Source organism: Carcharhinus amblyrhynchos, chromosome 8 (genome assembly GCF_965287045.1).
Source record: "Carcharhinus amblyrhynchos chromosome 8, sCarAmb.v2.hapA, whole genome shotgun sequence".
Lineage (NCBI taxonomy): Eukaryota > Metazoa > Chordata > Chondrichthyes > Carcharhiniformes > Carcharhinidae > Carcharhinus > Carcharhinus amblyrhynchos.
The window spans coordinates 91,430,788-91,454,365 of record NC_137331.1 but is presented as its reverse complement, the minus strand read 5'-3'; the positions used below and the strand labels follow the sequence as shown (position 1 = coordinate 91,454,365).

General features: G+C 43.0%; 1 protein-coding gene across 1 annotated transcript in view; it reads left to right on the top strand.

Moving 5' to 3' along the window:
- The window catches only part of LOC145346764 (SWI/SNF complex subunit SMARCC1-like), a 174,649-nt gene that overhangs the window by 45,102 nt on the left and 105,969 nt on the right, over positions 1-23,578 (top strand). The window contains exons 10-14 of the mRNA XM_080194463.1: positions 4,256-4,380; positions 5,953-6,077; positions 11,824-11,883; positions 20,371-20,408; positions 22,206-22,333. Of these exons, the coding sequence (XP_080050589.1) occupies positions 4,256-4,380; positions 5,953-6,077; positions 11,824-11,883; positions 20,371-20,408; positions 22,206-22,333 (476 nt within the window). The remainder of the gene's footprint in view (positions 1-4,255; positions 4,381-5,952; positions 6,078-11,823; positions 11,884-20,370; positions 20,409-22,205; positions 22,334-23,578) is intronic.

The window sequence follows — 23,578 nt, the reverse complement described above, 5'->3', positions numbered from 1 at the left end:
ACATGGGGGAGAGATGATGAACGTGCTTTTGTTTTTTCACATCTTGCAAACTGACCGATGTCAGATATATTTTAAAAGAGAAAGGGTTTTTTAAACCAAGTGCTGTAACTGTCAAGCACAGACAAACGACAGGTTTCTCTGAAATCCTCTCGGATGCTTCGAATAGCAAACAATGGAGTCTGAGTTTCACCGATTTACATACCATTGTCATAGAATAAAATTGTTTTTGCACTAATTCTCTGGAATCCAACTCTGAAGCCAAACTGGAAAAGCAGTATTGTAAAAACAGCTTAAATCTGTGCCATCTGGTTCTTGATCTTTAGTAATGGGGACAGTTTCCCTTTCTCTGCTCTGTCCAGTGTCCTCGTGATTTTGAATGTCTTTCAAATGTCTCAACTTTGTCTTCTCCAACGAAAACGGGCTACTTAGTAGTTGTTAGGTTTATTTTTACACACATGTTCAATAAAGGATGTGTTATTTGCAATTCTCCAATCCTGGCATCAGTCCTGGGTCCATGGAAAACTGGAAAATTATGGCCAGTGCTTTGGCAGTTTCCACCCTCCCTTCTCAATATCCAGCCATTGCAGTACAAATTTATCAATATTTCATCAATATTTAGTGCATTAAAGGTTTGAACTATCCCCTCTTCATTCAGGACCTCAGCAGCAGTGTCTTCCTTGTTCAAGATAGATGCAAAATATTAATTTAGTACTTCACCCAAACCCTTGCCTCCGTGCATAAATCCTCTTTTGGGTCCCTGAACTCCTTCCTTCACTATCAAACTTTGATCTGAAACAAGATAAACATTGGTTCATTGCAAACTACATTGCAAGTTATTTAGGAAAAAGTGATGAAAGTTATTAACTAAAATAGTTACAACTATTGCTTGTAAGGGGGAAAAATACATTAAGATGAAATTTTAGTTCAGTCCCTGAAACATCATTGTGAGCCAGTTATTTGAGTTCCTTCTTTCCAAAGTGAAGGGCTTGAAACATGAGGCTCTGTTTAGCAGCTGCAGTGGCTTCTGCAATCGGCCAGTTGGTGTTTCCCTTTTTCCTGTGGACTCCATAGGTGAAACAGATTTTGGGAGAGAGAAGATTTCTTGTTTCACCCTGGTTGTGCAGTTACAGCACTTGGTTGCCTGGACCGTTTCAGTAGAGCATGAGACGGTTGATTTCTTCATACTTAGACTACAGGTGGCAAAGAGAAACTCCTCTGTTTCCCTGAATTCTTTTTTGGGTTTCTCACTGTTTCAGGTGAGAGTTGTGTGCCTCTTGTGATGGTTGTGTCCATCATGCAAGGTGGCTACTTAAGTCTCCTCCATGCCATTTAAAATATAACAGTGGTACGTTAATTTTCAAGGTTTTGTTGCTTCACCAGGCAAAGAATATAATGTATGTCGTGGTCTTTTTGCAGCCCCTCCTGTTTTCTCAGGAGTCAAGGGTGTTCTCACATTTTTGACAACATAATGGACTTCCTTGAAGAAATATTTTGCATTTTCGTGACTGTTTGTAGTCAGCTTAAGAGATTTGAGTTTAAACTAACAGGTGCCATGTTGTCTGTCCATACTTCCATTTTGAAAAAGGCTTTTAAACATAAACATAATGTAAAGATTTGAAGACAGAAATGTATCTTGAAATAGTTGCTCTCAAAATCTGTAATATCACAATAACACGTTTGGTGGTATTGATGCCTATAGAGGATTTTAAATTCCTCTTTGTTTGCTACCAGTTTCTTCTCATGCTCTCTCTCAGCCCCTTTCATTTGCATTTTGAATTTCCCTGCGCACCTTTTTTATTCAGCCTGGTTCTCAGTTGCATTATCCACCTGAGGTCTATCATATGCTCCTGCTTCATCTTGCTCTCATAGATGGAGCTCTGGATTTGTTTTCACTACCTTGCCCCTCATGCGAATATACCTTGACTGTACCTGAACCTTTAAAAGCTATTCAAAGTATAAAGCTGCTTGTCAGAAAATTCTAAAACCTGCAGTTGCAGCAACGTAATATATAAATATTTTTGAAATCATCAGTCAATTTTATCCCCCACAAATGGGTGGCTTGGGGGCAGGTGGGGGCTAACCAAGTTGTTTGACAAATCCAGAACACAGCCCAACTTGAATGCACCTACCTCCTAGTTTCATGGGGGAATGTTTGGATGCTGGCAAAAAAAATGCTTTTAAATTGTGGGTTTCATGACTGTGCCACCAAGTGGCCACCACATCCTATCTTTGATAACCCTGGATGTTCATCAGGTATCTTGGCATTGTTCGTAAATTGTTTCCAAATTGAATTGAGCAACATTGCTTCCTGGAGCTTCAGAACTGACTAGAGAAACAGAGGCAAGTTTGAACAGCTGCCAGGTGGCTGTTTAAACATGTAATTATTTCCTCTGTCTAAAAGCAACTGTGCAACAACGTAAGGGATGGGGCACTTGGAGGAATCCTGTTTTTTTTTCTACAGTAGCTGTGAAGGACTTTGATCACAAATGGAAAGGATATGATTTAGTCCTGGCAAAATCAAATCTTCCCAATTGTTAGTCTTCTCAAATTTCAGTAATTTATGAACATCCTTTCTATCTGCCTTGAACTAGAATACAAATGTGCCATTTAGCTACAGTCTAACCTCTGCATTTATGAGCTAGAGTATTGCTGGTCACTCGTCTTCAATTCTGTCCCTTATCCTCGAATTTTGTGGCCTTGCCAGAGGAAAAGAAAAAGACTTCTTAGTGAAGATGCTGTAATCATATGGGTGAAAGGCATTTGGTGAAGCTGATGGAGCGACATTCTTTATTCTACACAAGGATTGGGCGAAGTGTCATCAGTTGATAGATGAATGAAATGCTCAGAAAGTGAAGGCTGAGTGCTGCTGGAAATTTAGTGTGAGGAATGACATATCACGAAATTAAACACCAAAATGAAGTTGGAAAGAGCATGAAAGTGTAGGATTAGCAAAAACACACCCCTTTTCTTGAACTAATTATTATTCAGTAGCTTCTTTGATTGTATTTAGAACACAACACTGCAGCTGCTGATCTTGTCAGCTATCTCAACCAGGTCTTGATGAAACCAGCAAATTTCTTCACTTCTTCCATTGTTGGTTTTAAAAAGTATATCCTCTCCCCCTCTTGCTGCTTGCAACTAGCAATGATTCCAGTCAGGTGCCATGAAATCTGGGTGCTGTCTTGGCTCAATATCAGTAGCAGGAACCTAGAGCATTCCTGCATCTAGTTTCTATCCATACTGAACATCCCCAGTTTGCAGCTGTGAACTGTGACTTGGAATAATGCTGTGATACTGATGCACAGCTTGAGAGATGTGAAACCTGGAAGTCAGTGAACTGTTACAATTGAGTTGAGATCACAGACTCCAGCTTGGATGGTTCTGCATGTAATTTCCACCTTTGCAGGTTGGAAACCATTATCAGATCAATATCAGGACATTGTACTATGTTGTTGAGAGACACTTGTTCTAATGCAAGTTTTAAAAAAAAACTTTCTCTGGATATGGGCATTGCTTGGAAGGCCTATGTTTGTTACCTTTCTCTTTTGTTTTCTGCTGAGGAGAAGATCTCTTGAGGGATTTGTCATGACTTGATGCAATTGAGTGATTTGCTAGACCGCTTCAGAGGGAAATTGTTATTAAACAGCATTATTGTGGAACTGGACCTGTGTATCAGTCTAATGGGTATGGAGTGTGGATTCATTCCCAGGAGGTACCTTGAACCAGTTGGGTTTTACAGCAATCCAACATGATTAAGTGATTAATTATCACTTACTGACACCAGGTTTTAATTTCTAGTCTCATGTATTTTAAGAAAAAAAATCTCAAGAGGGTATGATTTTAAATTGGAGTTCTCTGAATTATGAGCACCAGTGACATAATCAGTGCCTCCATTCAAGACAATTTTAAATTAAAAATAAAGTGTCTACATGTCTCTCCTCTTGCAAGCTACTGGCCTGAAAAATTAATCAGTTCCCAGAATTGCTGAATGACCTAATATAGTTAGAGCATTTTCTGTTCGTTTTCTCTCATTCTGCTTGCTGAGTGACATGGCATGTTATTATTTTTCTTGATCCATTAAACTAAAAGAGCATATAGGTTATGGGGAGAGAGGCAGTAATGTGACACCTACAACTTAAATATTTTTCTCATCCTGATGTTGTTGACAAACCTGTGTATTTCTGATTCGTTCACCACACACATCAATATGAGCAGTATTTTGAACATTTAGAAGTTACCTATCTGTTTCAACCAGGCATCCCGTACACCAGATAGGAAGGACAGAAAGTCAACAGCTGGGGCCAAGAAGAGGAAACATTCCCGTTCTCCTTCACCAATCTCCACACCTGCTGAATCTCGGAAGAAAAGTGGAAAGAAAGGGTAAATAAAGCTGTTGCTGTGCACCATTTGATTACAGGCTCCATCTGATTGTGTTGGACTGTTCAAGTGTTTTTGGTGATTGCGCAGTTACTGGAGTTTACTTCTTGCTGCAGGATAAAAATCTACTGTGGATTTAATTTTATTGTCACAAGTATTGGGATACAGTGAAAAGTTTTGTTACTTGCACACTATAAGGACAAAGCATATCACTCCTAGATAAGGAAAGGAGAGTGTGCAGCATGTATTGTTACAGTGATAGCTAGGGTGTAGAGAAAGATCAACTTAGTGCAAGGTGGATCTATTCAAATGTCTGGCAGCAGGGAAGAAGCTGTTGTTGAGTCAGTTAGTATATATCCTCAGACTTTTGTATCATTTTCCTCATGGAAGAAGGTGGAGAGGATATCCAGGGTGCGTGGGGTCCTTAATTATGCTGGCTTTTCTGAGACATTGGGAAGTGTTGACAAGTAGATGGGAGGCTGACTTGTGTGATGGACTGGGCTATGTTATGAATCTTTGTAGTTTCTTGCGGTCTTGGGCAGAGCAGGAGCCATACCGAGCTGTGATGCGACCAGAAATAATGCTTTCTATGGTACATCTATAAAAGTTGGTGAGAATCATAGAAACTAAAGGCAGGAATGCTCTGGGTTCCTGCTACTGCTCTGTGCTGATGCATGCTGCCAGATTTTTTTTCAAGTATTTGTACTTGCTTTTGGAACAAGTTTTAGAGCTGATGGCACTCTTGAAACAGACTAGAGAATCAGAGTTGCAAATTGAATGCCTTGTGTTTTGAGTGGAATGTATAAATTACTATGTGGAGTGAGAAAGTAAGGACGAGGGGGATTGAATATAAAAGTAGGGAGGTCTTGCTGCGGCTGTAGAGGGCATTGGTGAGGCCGCAGCTGGAGTACTGTGTGCAGTTTTGGGCGCTGTACTTATGCAAGGATATTTTGGCCGTGGAGGGAGTGCAGAGGAGGTTTACTAGGCTGATGCCGGAGTTGAGGGGGTTGAGCTATGAGGAGAGGCTGAATAAACTAGGCTTGTACTCGTTAGAGTTTAGAAGAATGAGGGGAGATCTCATTGAGACGTATAAGATGATGAATGGGATGGATAGGATAGAGGTGGAGAGACTTCCCGCTCAGAAAGGACAGTAGGACTAGGGGGCACAGCCTCAAGATAAAGGGGGGGGCGGATTAGAACGGAGTTGAGGAGGAACTTCTTCACTCAAAGGGTGGTGAATCTCTGGAATTCTCTGCCCGTTGAAGTGGTGGAGGCTACCTCGCTAAATATTTTTAAGACGCGGGTTGATGGGTTTTTGATAAGCGAGGGGATTAAGGGTTATGGGGAGAGGGCGGGAATGTGGAACTGAGCCACAACAGATCAGCCATGATCTTATTGAATGGCGGGGCAGGCTTGAGGGGCCAGATGGCCTACTCCTGCTCCTATTTCTTATGTTCTAACCTAGGTATCTCCTATCTTGACAACAAAAAATGCTTAATATGTTAATATCACTTGTATGAACACATAGCTATGTTACTCTGAGCTTTGGCACCCATAAGTTACTGTTATCCATAGGCAGCCTACGCCATATCTGAAAAGGAGAGGGCAGCGAGACGAAGAGGAACAGGAAGACTTGACCAAAGACATGGAAGATCCAACTCCTGTACCGAACGTAGAGGAGGTTATTTTACCTAAAAATGGTAAGGAACAGGCCTCTTTGCTCATTAATGTAATACTACAAATCTGCTACTCTGCAAGATCCAGTACAAACAATTGCAGTTTAATGTGTTGAGAGATTTTAAATTGTGTTGATCTGCACATGTTACATCTATGGTCTTTTTGATTCTCAGTTATCTACTGTTAGCTCGTAGCCTGGTTGCTTTCTGCCATGGTTAATTAATTAATTATTTTAGGCTTACACCCTTTCCATTTCTTTTTGTGGGGGTGGAGGATACAGTGGTTGATGGAAAAGATCTGGCTAAAATTCAAAATTCTTACCATTTTAAGCTTATTATGAGCTGAGTTGAAATTTTTTGAGAGTTCTTTCTTGGGATGTAGTCATCCCTGGCTCAGCCAGCAATTACTGTCCACTGTTGGACCCTTAGAGGATGAGAGGGGGGATTTAGTGGTGGGGGATGAGGAAATGGCTGAGGCCTTAAATAAGTTTTTTGCTTCAGCCTTCACGGAGGAGAATGCGAATAGTTTGCCGGATATTAAAGATAGAAGGTTGGTAGGAGTTGAGGGCCTGAATGCGATTACTGTCACTAGTGAGGTAGTGCTTGATAGACTAACGGGACTGTTGGTGGACAAGTCCCCAGGACCGGATGGAATGCATCCCAGGGTTCTGAAGGAAATGGCAGAGGTGATAGTAGATGCCTTAGTGATTATTTACCAAAATTCACTGGATTCCGGGGAAGTGTCGGAAGATTGGAAAGCGGCTAATGTTATGCTGCTGTTTAAAAAAAGGTAGCAGACAAAAGGCAGGGAATTATAGGCCGGTTAGTTTAATGTCTGTAGTTGGAAAAATGCTTGAATCTGTCATCAAAGAAGAAATAGCGAGGCACCTGGAAAGGAATGGTTTGATAGAGCAGACGCAGCACGGATTCATTAAGGGGAAGTCGTGTTTGACAAATTTATTGGAATTCTATGAGGATGTGACTAGTGCGGTAGACAGGGGAACCGGTGGATGTGGTTTTTCTAGATTTTCAAAAGGCATTTGATAAGGTGCCTCACAAAAGGTTGCTTCAGAAGGTTAGGGTGCATGGAGTTGGGGGTAAGGTGTTAGCGTGGATAGAGGATTGGTTGCCTAATAGGAGACAGAGTTGGTATCAGTGGGTGCTATTCTGATTGGCGGTTGGTGACCAGCGGAGTGCCGCAGGGATCGGTGCTGGGACCTCAACTATTTACCATTTATATAGATGATCTGGAGGAGGGGGCTGAGTGTAGGGTGACGAAACAAGTGCAGCAGGTGGTCAGGAAGGCTAATGGGATGCTGGCCTTCATAGCGAGGGGGATTGAATATAAAAGTAGGGAGGTCTTGCTGCAGCTGTATAGGGCACTGGTGAGGCCGCAGCTGGAGTACTGTGTGTAGTTTTGGTCGCCGCACTTACGCAAGGATATTTTGGCCTTAGAGGGAGTGCAGAGGAGGTTTACTAGGCTGATACCGGAGCTGAGGGGGTGCCTTGGAGGGAGTGCAGAGGAGGTTTACTAGGCTGATACCAGAGTTGAGGGGTTTGAGCTATGAGGAGAGGCTGAATAAACTAGGCTTGTACTCGTTAGAGTTTAGAAGAATGAGGGGAGATCTCATTGAGACATATAAGATGATGAATGGGATGGATAGGATAGAGGTGGAGAGACTTTTCCCGCTCAGAAAAGACAGTAGGACTAGGGGGCACAGCCTCAAGATAAAGGGGGGACAGTTTAGAACGGAGTTGAGGAGGAACTTCTTCACTCAAAGGGTGGTGAATCTCTGGAATTCTCTGCCCGTTGAAGTGGTGGAGGCTGCCTCGCTAAATATTTTTAAGACGCTAGTTGATGGGTTTTTGATAAGCGAGGGGATTAAGGGTTATGGGGAGAGGGCGGGAATGTGGAACTGAGCCACGACAGATCAGCCATGATCTTATTGAATGGCGGGGCAGGCTCGAAGGGCTACATGGCCTACTCCTGCTCCTATTTCTTATGTTCTTATTTGCTGATGACACGAAGATGAGTGGAAAAGCAAATTGCGCGGAGGGTGTGGAAAGTCTGCAGAGGGACCTGGATATGCTGAACGAGTGGGCGAGGACCTGGCAGATGGAGTACAATGTTAGCAAGTGCGAAATTATCCACTTTGGTAGAAATAATAGTAGGACGGATTACTGTTTAAAGGGCAAAAAGCTGCAGCACGCTACGGTGCAGAGGGACCTGGGGGTCCTTGTGCATGAGTTGCAAAAACCCAGTCTGCAGGTGCAGCAGGTGATCAAGAAGGCGAATGGAATGCTAGCCTTTATAGCGAGGAGGATAGAATATAAAAGCAGGGAGGTCTTGCTGCAACTGTACAGGGCACTGGTGTGGCCGCAGCTGGAGTACTGTGTGCAGTTTTGGTTGCTGCACTTGCGCACTCGCCTTGGAGGGAGTGCAGAGGAGGTTCACTAGGCTGATAGTGGAGATGAGGGGGGTTGGACTATGAAGAGAGACTAAATAGACTGGGTCTGTACTCGTTGGAGTTTAGAAGGATGAGGGGGGATCTTATAAAGACATATAAGATGATGAAAGGGATGGACAGGGTAGAGGTAGAGAGATTCTTCCCGCTTAGAAAGGATAGCAGGACTAGAGGGCACAGCCTCAAAATAAGGGGGGGAGCAGTTTAGAATGGAGTTGAGGAGGAACTTCTTCACTCAAAGGGTGGTGAATCTCTGGAATTTTCTGCCTGTTGAAATGGTGGAGGCTACCTCGCTAAATATATTTAAGTCACGGGTAGATAGGTTTTTGACAGACAAGGGAATTAAGGGTTATGGGGAGAAAGCGGGAAAGTGGAACTGATCCACTTCAGATCAGCCATGATCTTATTGAATGGCGCGGCAGGCTCGAAGGGCTAGATGGCCTTCTCCTGCTCCTATTTCTTATGTTAATTGCCCTTGAGGAAGTGATGAGCCATTGCCTTCTACGTAGATTCACTGTGCTGTTAGGAAGGGGGGGGTTGAAGAATTTTTACCCAGTAACAGTGAAGGAATGACAATATAATTCCAAGTCAGGATTGTATATAGCTTGAAATGGCGGTGTTCCATGAGATGGATATCCATGTAAAAAGTTAACAAAATCTGGGCTCCACTTATTTCCCTGCATCTGGTCTTTAACAGGTAGCCATGATGTGGAGTTGCTGGTGTTGGACAGGGTAGCACAGTAAGTAGTCTCACAACACCAGGTTAAAGTTCAACACGTTTATTTGGTAGCATAAGCTTTCAGAGTACTGCTCCCTCATCAGACCTTCACCTGCTGTTGTGAGACAACTTAGTGTAACAGAAGGAGCAAAATATAAGCTTGTGTGGAATCAGCCTTCATGAATGATGGAATTGACTTTATGAAAAGGGTGTTCACTGCAGTCAAATATTCCTGTGTAAGATGCAAAAAAGCTGTGAACCTGTGATTTTTTTTTATTTTCAGATTTCTTTTGCTTTATATTTTCGAACAGTCTCGCACCTCTTAATGTGATGCACTTTCAGTCGTGCACATTGTAATTGAGGGGATGCTGCAGTGATTTGCAGCTTTGCTGTTTTCTCACACCTATAGGGAAAAATGAACTGCAATGTAAGGGGTAAACTCCAGTCAATGCAGGCCGTAGGACTTTGCATTCATTGCTGGAGCTCCACAAAATGATGTATTTTTTTTCTGCTGGAGGAACTTTCCGTTAACAAGTGGGATTTTTAAAATGCGTCATGATGATCGTGAAGGGGACCTCAGGTTGTCAGAGCTGAAGCAGTTGATATGAATGGTGAATGACTGTCATGTTGTGATGTTTGGCAGGCAGCCAAAGTTTGTATGTAGTACAGGTGGATACCAAAAAGACCACATGTAAACCAGGCTTGTCTAAATTTCTCATGTGGGAAGCCGCATTTCAATTTTCGTCTCACGCATGGGTCTGATAAATAAGTTTCATGATGATACAAAAACAGCGAATGTTGGAAAACCTCCAGCAGATCTGACAGCATCTGTGGAGAGAGAATACAGTTCAAGTTGTGAGCTGGATGGCTCTTTTCAGAGCGGAAGACTTTGAAAATAGGATGAGATTTCTTCAGTTGTGGTGAGGGGCTGGGAGTTGTCAGGACTGCATAGAGGACCAACATAGGTGAAACAACGAAGATGGGTGGGTTGCAAAAGACAATCAGAAATCTTGTTAGAGAGAAGAGCAGCAGTACCTTTTTGGAGTAGGCATTCCTGGAAAAGTGGCAATGAATTAAGTGCTAAGATTAAAGCAAATTGCAGCAGTTGCTGGAAAATCTGAGCAAGTCTAACAGCATCCGTGAAGAGAGAACAGAGCTAATGTTTGGCGTTTGGATGACCTAAAATTCACTCCCCCAGTGCTGGGTGAGTCTTCAATTTCACTTGCCAGCATTTTAATCACTGGCTTTGTGGCCTGTGGACCACCGATTTGACAAGCCTTTTCTAAACTATTGCAGGTGCAGTTGGCAAATGGCTTGTGTCAAACCTATTTCACTCCATTCCAGTTTCTGTCATGGTTTGTGGAAGGTGTGAGGATCTTACTTGCAGGTTGTTTGTTTGGAGTTTTTCCAAGAACCTGGTGTTGGGATTATTGCAAGTCAGCAAGGAGAATTGAAAGCCTACAGTTGATCCAGGCCAGGTTGTACACAGTGCAGTGACCAAGGCACTGTATTCTATTTCTGGGATTCATTGTTATTCAGCAGTACTGCAGAATTGATCCCAATCTCTGTAACAAGCGCTATGGACATTGGCTTCAGCGGAATGGAGAGATGCCTAAAGGGAAAGACAAAGTGATTCTCAAACTAGCTTGGATTAACATTGTGCCTTTAATCTAGGAAAATGGTCCAAGGACTTTGACGGGCAATTTGAGTGAGGGCCTCCAAAGGAGAAGTTGTGGGAGGAATTGTTCAGTGTGTGGCCAGGTGTCAACGTACAGCTGCCAGTTTGAGGTTGCCAGCGTGTCCAGGATTGTTCCTCATCATCTAATCCTTCTATCCCTTTTTGTACTTAATAACGTGAAGAGCAATTGTGGAGGTTTTTCTTCAAGTTTTTGAAGGTCTCGACAAAGAGGAGGTTGAAAATTCTGTCTCTTTTAAGGAGTCAGTGATGTGAAATGAAAATTGACTAGGATAGAGTAGTGAAGTTTTTAGTGACAGATCTTTCGATTATATCAATTCAGGTAATGCTGTGCCGCCAGGTTGTTATACCTTGTGTTTTTGAAAGGGAAAATTTGGCAAAGAATGAAGGTAAAGTTTAGTTATCAGTCACAAGTAAGGCTTACATTAACACTGCAATGAAGTTACTGTGAAATTCCCCTAGTTGCCACATTCTGGCACCTAACCAGCACGTCTTCTGGCCTGTGGGAGGAAGCTGGATCACCTGGAGGGAATGCATGCAGAAAGTGACCCAAGCCGGGAATCACTGAGGGAGCAGTGCTAACCACTGTGCCACTGTGCTGCCCTATACAGTCCAGAACCATTAAGAGAGAACAGGTGTGGGGTTAGATTAGATTGCAGTTGCAAAAACTGTTGGGCTTTGTGGACTGAATGATGACCAAATCTGCTGTAATTGCAAATTTTGCCTGATGAATGGAATCACTTTTTGGGCACAAGATTCCGAAGATTTTGTTTTGAACTCAATTGTACCATTTTGTTTTGCATTTGTTATATTGTTTGTGGATTAATTTCATAACTACTCAAGTTGGGTCAGTTTTTTAATGGCCTGTTTTATAACTCCTTTCTTTGCTAGTCAACCCCAAGAAGGACAGTGAACACACACCTGTGAAGGGAGGCACAATTGCAGATCTAGGTAATATATTTTTAACTTGATCTCTGTTCAGTATGAACTTGGATTTTTAAATAAGAGGGTGGACAATTGACACATGGGGCATTCAACTTTAAAAATTGCAATTCAAAGGAGGCCTTCAGATTCTTATGCTGGTGGTAGTCCTTTCATTCGAACTATTTCCACAAATCTGGTTGGCCTACAGTTCTTGTTTGTCCTTTTTAATTGTTAAATTGTTACAATCTTTGCCTTAAACACTTGCAGCATTGCCAGTGAAAACAATCTTATAATTGTGATAACTTTTGAATGAGTTTCTCCATAACTATCTCTGACCAGTGGAATGAATGACAAGGTGAGGAAAAATGGCTTGCGTTGTTCTTTAATACATACCACTTTTGATGTCTGGTATCATTCATTAATTTAGGCATCCCATGGCTCGAATCCATTTGTTGTAATGGAGGTACCATGTTCCACCTAATCTCTGCACAAAGCCAGTGTGCTTCCTTTTTATATTAACTTACCCAAAAGTGCACCATCTTACACAATTTGCCTATTTGGACTATTTTTTACCTGCACTTGGCACCTGTCTCCTCAATTGTTTATCTTGGACTTCGCTGTTCACACTGTCATTTTTTTTCAGTAAGAGAGAGCTGTCTTCAATATTTTGGTTTTTAAGTGTTGATGCTTGCTGAACACCACTGGAAACAGCTTTCTGGTTACAACACCCATCAGCAATTACGCTTTCCTGCCACTGAACCAATTTTAGGTCCAAATTGTTATTTTGCTTGGATGTCATGGACTTCTGCTTTTCAGGCCAAATTGCAGTGTGGAATCTTAGCAAAAGGCCTTTCTAAAATCCATACAAAATACATTCAAAATACATCACTAGTCCTCATTGCCTCACATGCAGCCTTCTGTTAAATTGAGGAATTAACCACAAAATGTAGGCTGACTCTCCAGCAGAGAACTGAGGAAATGTTGCATTGTCAGAAGTACCCTCAGAAGTTTTAACAGGAGCCTTGCTTACCATTCCAGTTGGACATTAAAATATTCCATGGTGTCACTTCAAAAATGAGCAGGGGAGGTATCCCAGGTGTCCTGACCAATGTTTATCCATCATTCAACATAACAAAAATCAGATTACCTTGCAATTCTTTGACTGTCAAATGCTTTGGGATGTCTGATGGTCATGATATGTGCGAAGTCACCCTAAGAACATAAGAAATAGGAGCAGGAGTAGGCCATCTAGCCCCTCGAGCCTGCCCCGCCATTCAATAAGATCATGGCTGATCTGTCGTGTCTCAGTTCCACCTTCCTGCCCTCTCCCCATAACCCTTAATCCCCTTGCCTGTCAAAAACCTGTCAACCTGCGTCTTAAATATATTTAGCAAGGCAGCCTCCACCACTTCAATGGGCAGATAATTCCAGAGATTCACCATCCTTTGAGTGAAGAAGTTCCTCCTCAACTCCGTTCTAAACCGCCCCCCCTTTATCTTGAGGCTGTGCCCTCTAGTCCTACTGTCCTTGCTGAGCAGGAAGAGCCTTTCCACCTCTATCCTATCCATCCCATTCATCATCTTATGTCTCAATGAGGTCTCCCTTCATTGAGTACAAGCCCAGTTTATTCAGCCTCTCCTCATAGTTCAACCCCCTCAACTCTGGTATCAGCCTAGTGAACCTCCTCTGCACTCCCTCCAAGGCCAAAATATCCTTGCGCAAGTGTGGCTGCCAAAACTGCACACAGTACTCCAGCTGCGGCCTCACCAGTACCCTGTACAGTTGCAGCAAGACCTCCCTACTTTTATATTCAATCCCCCCCGCTATGAACGCCAGCATCCCATTTGCCTTCCTGACCACCTGCTGCACCTGTAGGCTGGGTTTTTGCAACTCATGCACAAGGACTCCGAGGTCCTTCTGCACAGTTGCATGCTGCAGTTTTTTGCCATGTAAGTAATAGTCCTTCCTACTATTATTCCTACCAAAATGAACAACTTCACACTTGCCAACATTAAATTCCATTTGCCAGTTCCTGGCCCATTCGCCCAGCCTATCTAGATCCTTCTGCAAACTCTCCACAACCTCCGCACAATTTGTCGTTCCACCAGTCTTGGTGTCATCAGCAAATTTCGACACCATACACTCGGTTCCCTCCTCCAGATCATCTATATAAATGGTAAATAGCTGAGGCCCCAGCACCGACCCCTGGGGCACTCTACTAGTCACCAACTGCCAATCCGAATAGCACCCATTGACCCCCACGCTCTGTCTCCTATTTGACAGCCAATCCCCTATCCACGCTAACACCCTACCCCCAACTCCATGCCCCCTGACCTTCTGTACTAACCTCTTGTGTGGCACCTTATCAAACGCCTTCTGAAAATCAAGAAACACCACATCCACCGGCTCTCCTCTATCCACCGCCCTAGACACATCCTCATAGAACTCCAATAAATTCGTCAGACACGCCTTCCCCTTAACGAAACTGTGCTGCGTCTGCCCTATCAAACAATTCTCCTCAAGATGCCTCGCTATTTTCTCCCTGATCACGGATTCTAACATTTTACCGACAACAGACGTTAAACTAACCGGCCTATAATTCCCTGCCTTTTGCCTGCCACCCTCCTTAAACAACGGCGTAACATTAGCCGTTTTCCAATCTTCCAGCACTTCCCCGGAATCCAGCGACGTTTGGAAAATAATCACCAAGGCATCCACTATCACCTCCGCTATTTCTTTCAGAACCCTTGGATGCATTCCATCCGGTCCTGGGGACTTTCCACAATCAGTCCCTCCAGTCTTTTGAGCACCGCCTCTAGTAACAATGTCATTCAGGCCCTCCTACCATCTTTCCATTGCTAACACCTGGCAAATTATTCACGTCCTCCTCCGTGAAGACCGAAACAAAAAAGTTATTCAAGACCTCAGCCATTTCCCCATCCCCTACCACTAAGTCCCCCCTCTCATCCTCTAAGGGTCCAACGTTCACCCTAGTCAGCCTCTTCCTTTTTATATATTTACAAAAACTCTTACTATCTTTTTTACATTAAGTGCTAGCCCAGCTAGCCATTACTGCCATTGGAGCAGCCTTCTCAAAAGTCAACCCAAAGAAAGCAACTGGCCCAGATGGGGTACCCAGGTGAGAACTCAGGTCCTGCGTGGACCAGCTGGCAGGAGTATTCGCAGACATCTTCAGCCTCTTTACACCAGTCTGAGATCCCTACCTGCTTCAAGATGGCAACCATCATCCCGGTAGCAAAGAAAAGCCAGGCAGCCTGCCTTAATGACAATCGCTCAGTGGCTCTGACATCTATCTTTATGAAGTGTTTCGAAAGATTAGGAATGGCACAAATCAATTCTGGCCTCCCAGGCTGCCTGGATCCACTAAGTTTGCCTATCACCACAGCGAGCCCACAGCAGGCGCCATCTCCCTGGTCTTAAACTCAACCCTAGAACACTTAGATAATAAAGAACCCATGTCAGACTCCTATTCGTAGACTACAGCTCAGCCTTCAACACTATTATTCCTACGAGACTTGCCTCCAAACTTTGTGGCCTGGGCCTTGGCTCCTCGCTGTGCAACTGGATCCTAGACTTCCTAACCCACACGTTGCAGTCAGTAAGGATAGGCAATGACACCACCTCAGTACTGGTGCCCCACAATGTTGTATCCTGAGTCCCTTTATACTCTTTATGCAGGTATGACTGTGTGGTGAAATTCCCCTCCAACTTGATTTTCAAGTTTGCTGATGACACCACCATTGTGGGACCAACTTCAAACAATCACAAGAGACAGTGCAGGAATGAGACAGAGAATCTGGTGAGTGGGTGCGACAACAATGATCTCATCCTGGGTGTCAACAAAACGAAGGAGACAGTCATCGACTTCAGGAGGTGTAGTGGAGGGCACACATCAATGGGGATGAAATGGAAATGGTCGAGGGCTTCAAGTTTTTAGGTGTTCAGATCACCAACAACCTGTCCTGGTCTCTCCATACGGTTGTTATAGTTAAGCCCACCAGCTCCTCTACTTTCTCAGGAGACTAAGGAAATTTGTTATGTACACCTCTCACCAATTTCTACAGATGCAACATAGAAAGCATTCTTTCTGGTTGTACCACAGCTTGGTCTGGCTCCTACTTTGCCCAATACTGCAAGGAATGACAAAAGGTTGCGAATATAGCCCAATCCATCACGCAAACCAACCTCCTGTCCACTGACTCTGTCTACACTTCCTGCTGCCTCGGCAAAGCAGCCAGCATCATTAAGGACCCATGCTCCTGGATATTCTCTCTTCCACCTTCTTCCTTATGGAAAAAGATACAAAAGTTTGAGGTCATGTAACAACTGACTCAAGAACAGCTTCTTCCCTGCTGCCGTCAGACTTTTGAATGGATCTACCTTGCACTAAGTTAATCTTTCTCTACACTCTAGCTATGACTGTAACACAGCATTATGCATGTTCTTTCCTTCCATACGTATGGTATTTTGTCTGTTCAGCATGCTACAAACAATACTTTGACTCATTACTAATACATGTGGCAATAATAAATCTAACCAAAATCAAAGAAGGATTTTTTTCTTTTGCTGTCTGATTATTCTGAACCTTTCTAAATTTTAATGTCTCCTCCTTAGAACTTAGTGTCACCATGACAACATTAAATGGTATGTAATTTTGGTATGTAATTTTGGTCTGTTCCTTTTGCTTTAAGTTGACAACGGCAATGTTTGTGCCATCACCCTCATGATGATAGATACTAAGCTTTTCACAAAGGTCCATGGTCTTTGCTGCGTCCAAGCACAAGTTACCTTTTTGGCCTTGAATAGACCGTGCTATTTTTCTTTTACTAGTTCTTTGTAACATTTTTGGGTGTTCTTTGATTTTATTTGTCAGTATTTTTCATTCTTTGCTTTTCACTTTCTGTGCTGTTGTAAGCTCTTTGCAATATTGAGCTGTTGTCATCTGACTTGAGCCTTCCTTTTCTTAAAAATACTTAAACAAAAATCTTATCCGACCCTTCCATAGAACATAGAACATTACAGCGCAGAACAGGCCCTTCGGCCCACAATGTTGCGCCGACCAGTTAAAAAAACAATGACCCTCTAACCTAAACCAAACCCTTTCCGTCCATAAACCTATCCACGGATCTCTTAAACGCCCCCAAACTAGACACATTTACAACTGCAGCAGGCAGGGCATTCCAATCCCTCACCACCCTCTGGGTAAAGAACTACCCCTGACATCCGTCCTATAACTACCACCCCTTAATTTAAAGCTATGCCCCCTCGTGCTAGCTTTCTCCATCCGAGGAAAAAGGCTATCACTGTCCGCCCTATCCAAACCTCTAATCATCTTAGATGTTTCAGTAAGGTCCCCTCGCAGCCGCCTTCTTTCTAACGAAAACAACCTCAAATCCCTCAGTCTCTCCTCATAGGACCTCCCCTCCATACCAGGCAACATCCTGGTAAACCTCCTCTGCACCCTCTCCAAAGCCTCCACGTCCTTCCTATAATGTGGGGACCAGAACTGCACACAATACTCCAAGTGCGGACGCACCAGAGTTGTGTACAGTTGCAACATGACGCTGCGGCTCCTAAATTCAATCCCCCTACCAATAAACGCCAAGACACAGTATGCCTTCCTAACAACCCTATCTACTTGATTCCCAACTTTCAGGGATCTATGTACACATACACCTAGATCCCTCTGTTCATCCACACTATTCAGAGTCCTACCGTTAGCCCTGTACTCTACACATCCATTATTCCTGCCAAAGTGAATTACCTCACACTTTTCCGCATTAAACTCCATCCTCCACCTCTCGGCCCAGCTCTGCAACTTGTCCAAGTCTCCCTGTAGACTAAGACACCCTTCCTCACTATCTACCACACCTCCGACTTTGGTGTCATCAGCAAATTTACTAATCCACCCAGCTATACCCTCGTCCAGATCATTTATAAAAATTACAAACAGCAGTGGCCCCAAAACAGATCCCTGAGGCACACCACTCGTAACTGAACTCCATGTCGAATACTTAGCATCAACCACCACCCTCTGTCTCCTATCCGCCAGCCAATTCCTAATCCAATTTCCTAAATCACCCTCAATCCCATACATCTGCAATTTCTGCAGAAGGCTTCCATGGTGAACCTTATCAAACGCCTTACTAAAGTCCATATATACCACGTCAACTGCCTTACCCCCATCCACCTCTTTGGTCACTTTCTCAAGAAACTCAATAAGGTTAGTAAGGCACGACCTACCCTCCACAAAACCATGCTGACTATCTCTAATCATTTCATTACTCTCTAAATAACTATAAATCCTATCCCTAATAATTTTTTCCAAAACCTTGCCCACAACAGAAGTAAGACTCACCGGTCTATAATTCCCGGGGAAGTCTCTGTTCCCCTTCTTAAACAATGGGACAACATTCGCTAACCTCCAATCTTCTGGCACTATACCAGTGACCAACGACGACCTGAAGATCAGAGCCAGAGGCTCTGCAATCTCCTCCCTTGCCTCCCAGAGAATCCTAAGGTAAATCCCGTCCGGCCCAGGGGACTTATCTATTTTCAAACCCTCAAGAATAACTAGCACATCCTCCTTATCAACTGCAATACTGTCCAGCTTACAACCCTGTAACCCAGTGTTCTCCACAGCTACATTTATGTCCCCCTGCGTGAACACCAAAGAGAAATATTGGTTCAATGCCTCTCCAATCTCTTCCGGTTCCACACATAAATTCCCACTGCTGTCTCTAACTGGCCCTAATCTTGCCCTAACCAACCTTTTGTTCTTAACATAGCTATAGAACGCCTTAGGATGTTCCTTGATGTCCTAGAGGCTCTAGATTTCAAAATCTCGCCCTTTTTCCGAAGTGTGAACCTTTGTTCTGAGCTCTCATTTTCTTTATTGGAACAACAAACTCCTGGCTTTGTGCTTGTTCCACCCCTCACTTGAGTCATGGATGAGTAGTATGCCAAGTCTGTTTATTTGCTTCTCTCCCTGTGAATTTAGTGTCACATGCCACCGGAGGCTTGAATGTAATTTCTCTTGTGCAGAGGATGAAACTTTTGTTTGGCCACTCCTTTTTTGGTGATTGACCTGAACAGTAAGTTTCAGGTTTTTTGGCTGCTAATGTCTGACTGCCTAACTCCAGTCTGGAAGTTGATTAGTAGGGTGCTGTTAAGTTCATCTGGGAAATCTAGTCAGTGATCTGGTGCCCGACAGTGAGCTTTAAGCTCACTGGTAACCTGTCAATGGAGGAAGGCATGAGCCCTAATGAAAACTTGGCATGTACTGTCACAAGGAGATGGTGATTCAGGTGTTATTTTGTCACTGATTTTTAAACACAAAAGACCAAGTTATTACAGGCAGTCAGGAGTCACTTTGGTTGCGGGTAGGTTATCAGAAGAGGACTTCAGAAATTGCCTTTGAGAAAGGTGCAGCATGATCGAGCAAGCACTGCCAATAAATGGAAAAAAAAACTGCATTTATACAATGCATTTCATGACCACCAAACATCCCAGAGCACTATACAGCAAAAGTAGTACTTCAGAAGTGTAGTTATCATTGTAATATAGAAAATATAGCAGTCAGTTTTCACACAGCCAGTTCCCACAGAGAGTAATTTGATAATGACCGGATAATCTGTCTTTTGTGACAGAGTCAGGAATAACCATTGGCCAGGACACCAGGGATATTTGAATTGGTGCCATGGGATCTTTTATGTCCATTTGAGGGTCAAACAAGGCTCCTGTTAAAATTTCTGATCCAAAAGAGGGTACTTCTGGCAGAGCAGCACTGTCTCAGTTCTCTGTTAGAGTGCCAGCCTGCATTTTGTGGGCAAGCCTTTGATTTAGGGCAAGGTCACGTCTGACTAACTTGATTGAACATTTGAGGAGGTAGTGTTGGCCAATGATGTGTTTTACATGGATTTTAGTGAGGCTTTTTTGGCAATGTCCCTCATGGTAGACAGCTCTGAAAAGTAAAAGCCCGTGAAATTCGGAAAAAAAAAGTGGCAATCGGGATCCAAATTGGCTCAGTGGCAGGAAGGAAATAATAATGGTCGATGAGTGTTGTAAATTGAAAGCTGTTTCCAGTGGTGTTCTGCAGTGATTCAGTCTAAGCTCTGAAAGGCCAGACTGCGGTTGCAATTAATTTAGTGGCTGTAAAACTCTACCATTTATTTAAGGTGCACTTCATTCTCATCCTGCTAATGGTGGTGCAGTTTGTTTGCAGCTATTAATAATAGCGCAGCCAATGACCCAATTAAATCAGATGGGATACCAATGCAAGTTATTTTTGTTTTATGGCTGCTTGTTGCAAACAGTGGACTGAAACCTCTTGGTATGACAATTTGGTGACAGATCAGCAGTAATCAAATTAAATTAGTGATCCTGTGATAAAGCAGATGATTACAATATGGATGCTGACATCTGTTTCACTTTTTTGATGGCTCAATTGCACCTGTGAAAGCTAATACATATCCTGAATTAATCTTGTTGCAGATGAGCAAGAGGATGAGCCGTTGTCGGCAGGTGGCAAGGTAATTAACATAAAATGCTGATTTTGCTTCCCCGGTAGCTGTCTGGAAATGGTAACTATGGCAACTAATCCACTGTTAGGCTCCAGAGCTGCTGTTTGTGTATTGCCTTGTGTTTGGAGTTCTTGTGTGTGTGGTGTTGTTGTTGCCGCTGCTAGGGGGAGGCGGTTAACAAATCATGGATGTTGAGGGAAAGTGAAATGTTGAGATATATTCGGAGACATTCACTTCCTTCTCTGCCTCCAGAGATTTGCATAGCGTGGGCAGCAAATCGTGTGATATAATATGTGTAAAGCGTAGGTAGGAACTGGCGCCAGTCTTTGGCTCTGCAGGTTGCGAATACAGAGCCTAATATTCACATCTATCATTAATACATTTTGGATAAGCATCAGATCATGTTGGTGGCTGTTTACTTGTAATCTGGGAATAATGGCATTTTGCAACATTGACCCTTGTTTGTTTCTTTGTGGAGTGACAAAATCCAGGTTGACATCGTTTGGTCAATTTGACAAGTTTGTCATCCATGCTGTAATGCAGTTAAAAATAATTTGTATTCCACCAATGCGTAAAGTTTATCTGAATATCCCTGCGGACTTTTACCGTTTTTTTACTCCCATGATTATTCCCACGACTACCCTCCCCTGCCATTCCAAAAATCAAAACAAGCTGCATTATTCTGGAACTATTTGGCCTTTTGCAAAGTTAACCAAATGGTGCCCCATCCTTAAACTCCAGGGATCTGCTTCAGTCCAATCGGAGAAATTGAAGAATGCACAGCAGGCTAAAATGTTCACTTCCTTCCTGGCCCTCATGACTCATGCACAACTTGGCCTGCACTTGCTTTCTCGTGTTATTTATTGCCTCTAGCAATCCCAAACCCAGAAAAGGGGTAACAAGAAGAGGGAAAAGCTGAATAAAACTTGGGGAAATTAAAATATTGGTAACCCAAAAGAATGCTTCTGGATTGCTTGTAGACTTAATGAAACTCCATGGTCCATAAACATCTATGACACTATTACGCAGTTAAGCAGATTTCGTGATGTGCGTTGAGGGCAAAGAAGTTCTTTTCCATCATGTGGCTGACCAGGATTCTCTGGTGCTCTTGCTGCCTTTTGTTGGCATCTGTTAGATGGATTTATTTGGCCATGTTATGAATGCAGATTCCTTGGTCATTAAGTGCTGAAGTAGGGCTTGAACTGGGCTTGGAGGCAGAGATGTTACCAGTGTGCCACAGACCCCTTAGCTCAATAATCCATTTCCATTAAGTGTTCATAGTATTCTATTCCATGTGCGCTGTGCTTCAGTTTCCCCGAGAAATAGAACAAATGATGAGCTGCTGGCTCTGAACGTGCTTTTTTGATGGCCACGCCAGGGGGTTGAGAGCAGTTTTTGGGGTGCCCCTTTTTTATTTTTTTCCATCCCCAACATGTGGCAGAGTCAGTGATTTTAACTCCCCACTTGTGGCTTGATTGCAACATGGCAGAGCAGATATGTTTATAAGCAGCTCTGGAAACATCGTAACTAGGTATGGTTGAGTATTATTCTTCTAAACTTCTAATGCAAATTAAGTCCATACCTGAATTGTAATCTTTTTGTGATTTAAGATCTTTGATTTTCCTGTGCAAGGTGCTTAATGGAAAAGTGGTCAGTTTGGCTGTTTATAAGATACCTTACCTTCTGGATCCAAGGCAATTCTGTCAGTCTGGCATGTATACGCAACAGTAATATATCAGCCTTATACACGTCATTGATTGTTGTTGCTTGAATTTACAGCAAAGTGAATTGTGAATTATTCCCCAGGAAGAAGAGGACAGTTCGAATGCTAAAGGTGATCACATCAGGCCTGTGGACCAAGCAGAGGATAACGTCACTGAACAGACGCATCATATCATCATCCCCAGCTACTCGGCGTGGTTTGACTATAATAGGTCAGATTGAATGTTTTGTTTATTTCTCCTTCTGTGAGCTTCCTTGTGTGAATCAGAGAATCTGCAACCACTGTTTCCACCCCACTAGAAAAACAATAAATGATAAATTGTGATAAGGCTCTTTCTGCAGGACTGAAACTTATTTGGTCCTTCTTCCTCGATGTATGTTTGGCTTTGAGAACTTATTATGGAAAAGTGGGCTATACTTGATTTGTTGGTTCTTTTCAATCTTTTCCCTTCGATGATTAAATTTTATCCTGTGATTTCAGGGGTCCTCTTAATTGGCTGATCATTTTTCATGAGTGAGCACAGACTGAGTGGTAGGTGATGCACTGGTGTGTGTCTCTCTCAACATTCAATTTTTTTTCAGGATAGCAATCAGAAAAATTTCCATAGCTCAGGGATGCTGAGACCAATTGTGGAACACCACTCATAGTTCGGTTATGACCCACTAACTCTGCACAAATGCTGAATTAAACCCTGGACCATGGATCATGTGCAGCCTTCACCAACTTTGCTGTGGAGGTTGGTTTGTTGCAGATAAATGGAATAATTCATAGGGGCTTCAGTTGTACCAGCTATGAAGTGCTAGGCTGCAATTAATTTCTGTGACCTCGCTTCAAAGTAAGCTCTCAAACTGCTCATTCTGATGACGCTAGAAACTTTCCTTTACAGCATGTTTGTCTCTACGAATAAAGCTGAGCAGCAGGAGCAAAGGCACAGGAGCAACTTGACTTAAACACCTTCCTATCACTCGTAAACTTAAATTGCAGTTTTTAAATTTTAAAATATGAACTGTGTCTTGGGGCTGCAATGAATAATAAATTATTACAGTATAGAGCAGTTTGAGAACAGCTACAAACCCTTAACGTGAGAGTGGTGGAGAATGGGGATGGTGCATGCTGTTATTTTTTAAAGTTTTTTTTTACAGAGCAGTATGAGTCCAGCATCCTTGTGCTGATGACTGCTATTCTCCAGGCATTTGGCAAGTCCAGGTGTGGCCATTTAATTCTGAAGATAAATTTTAACACTGCATTTTCAGCAATTTTGTATTGGCTGAAGGTGACACTATTGAACGTGATTTTATAAATGTTGAGACCCAGAATAAGTACCACATGGTCCTGAGTTGGAGGTAATACTGAGTATGAGAATACACCATCTGTGGAGATGATAACAGGGTGCTGGCTGAGGCAGGAAGAGTTGTCTTACTGACATCAGATAATTACTTGAAATTTCAAGTTCTGC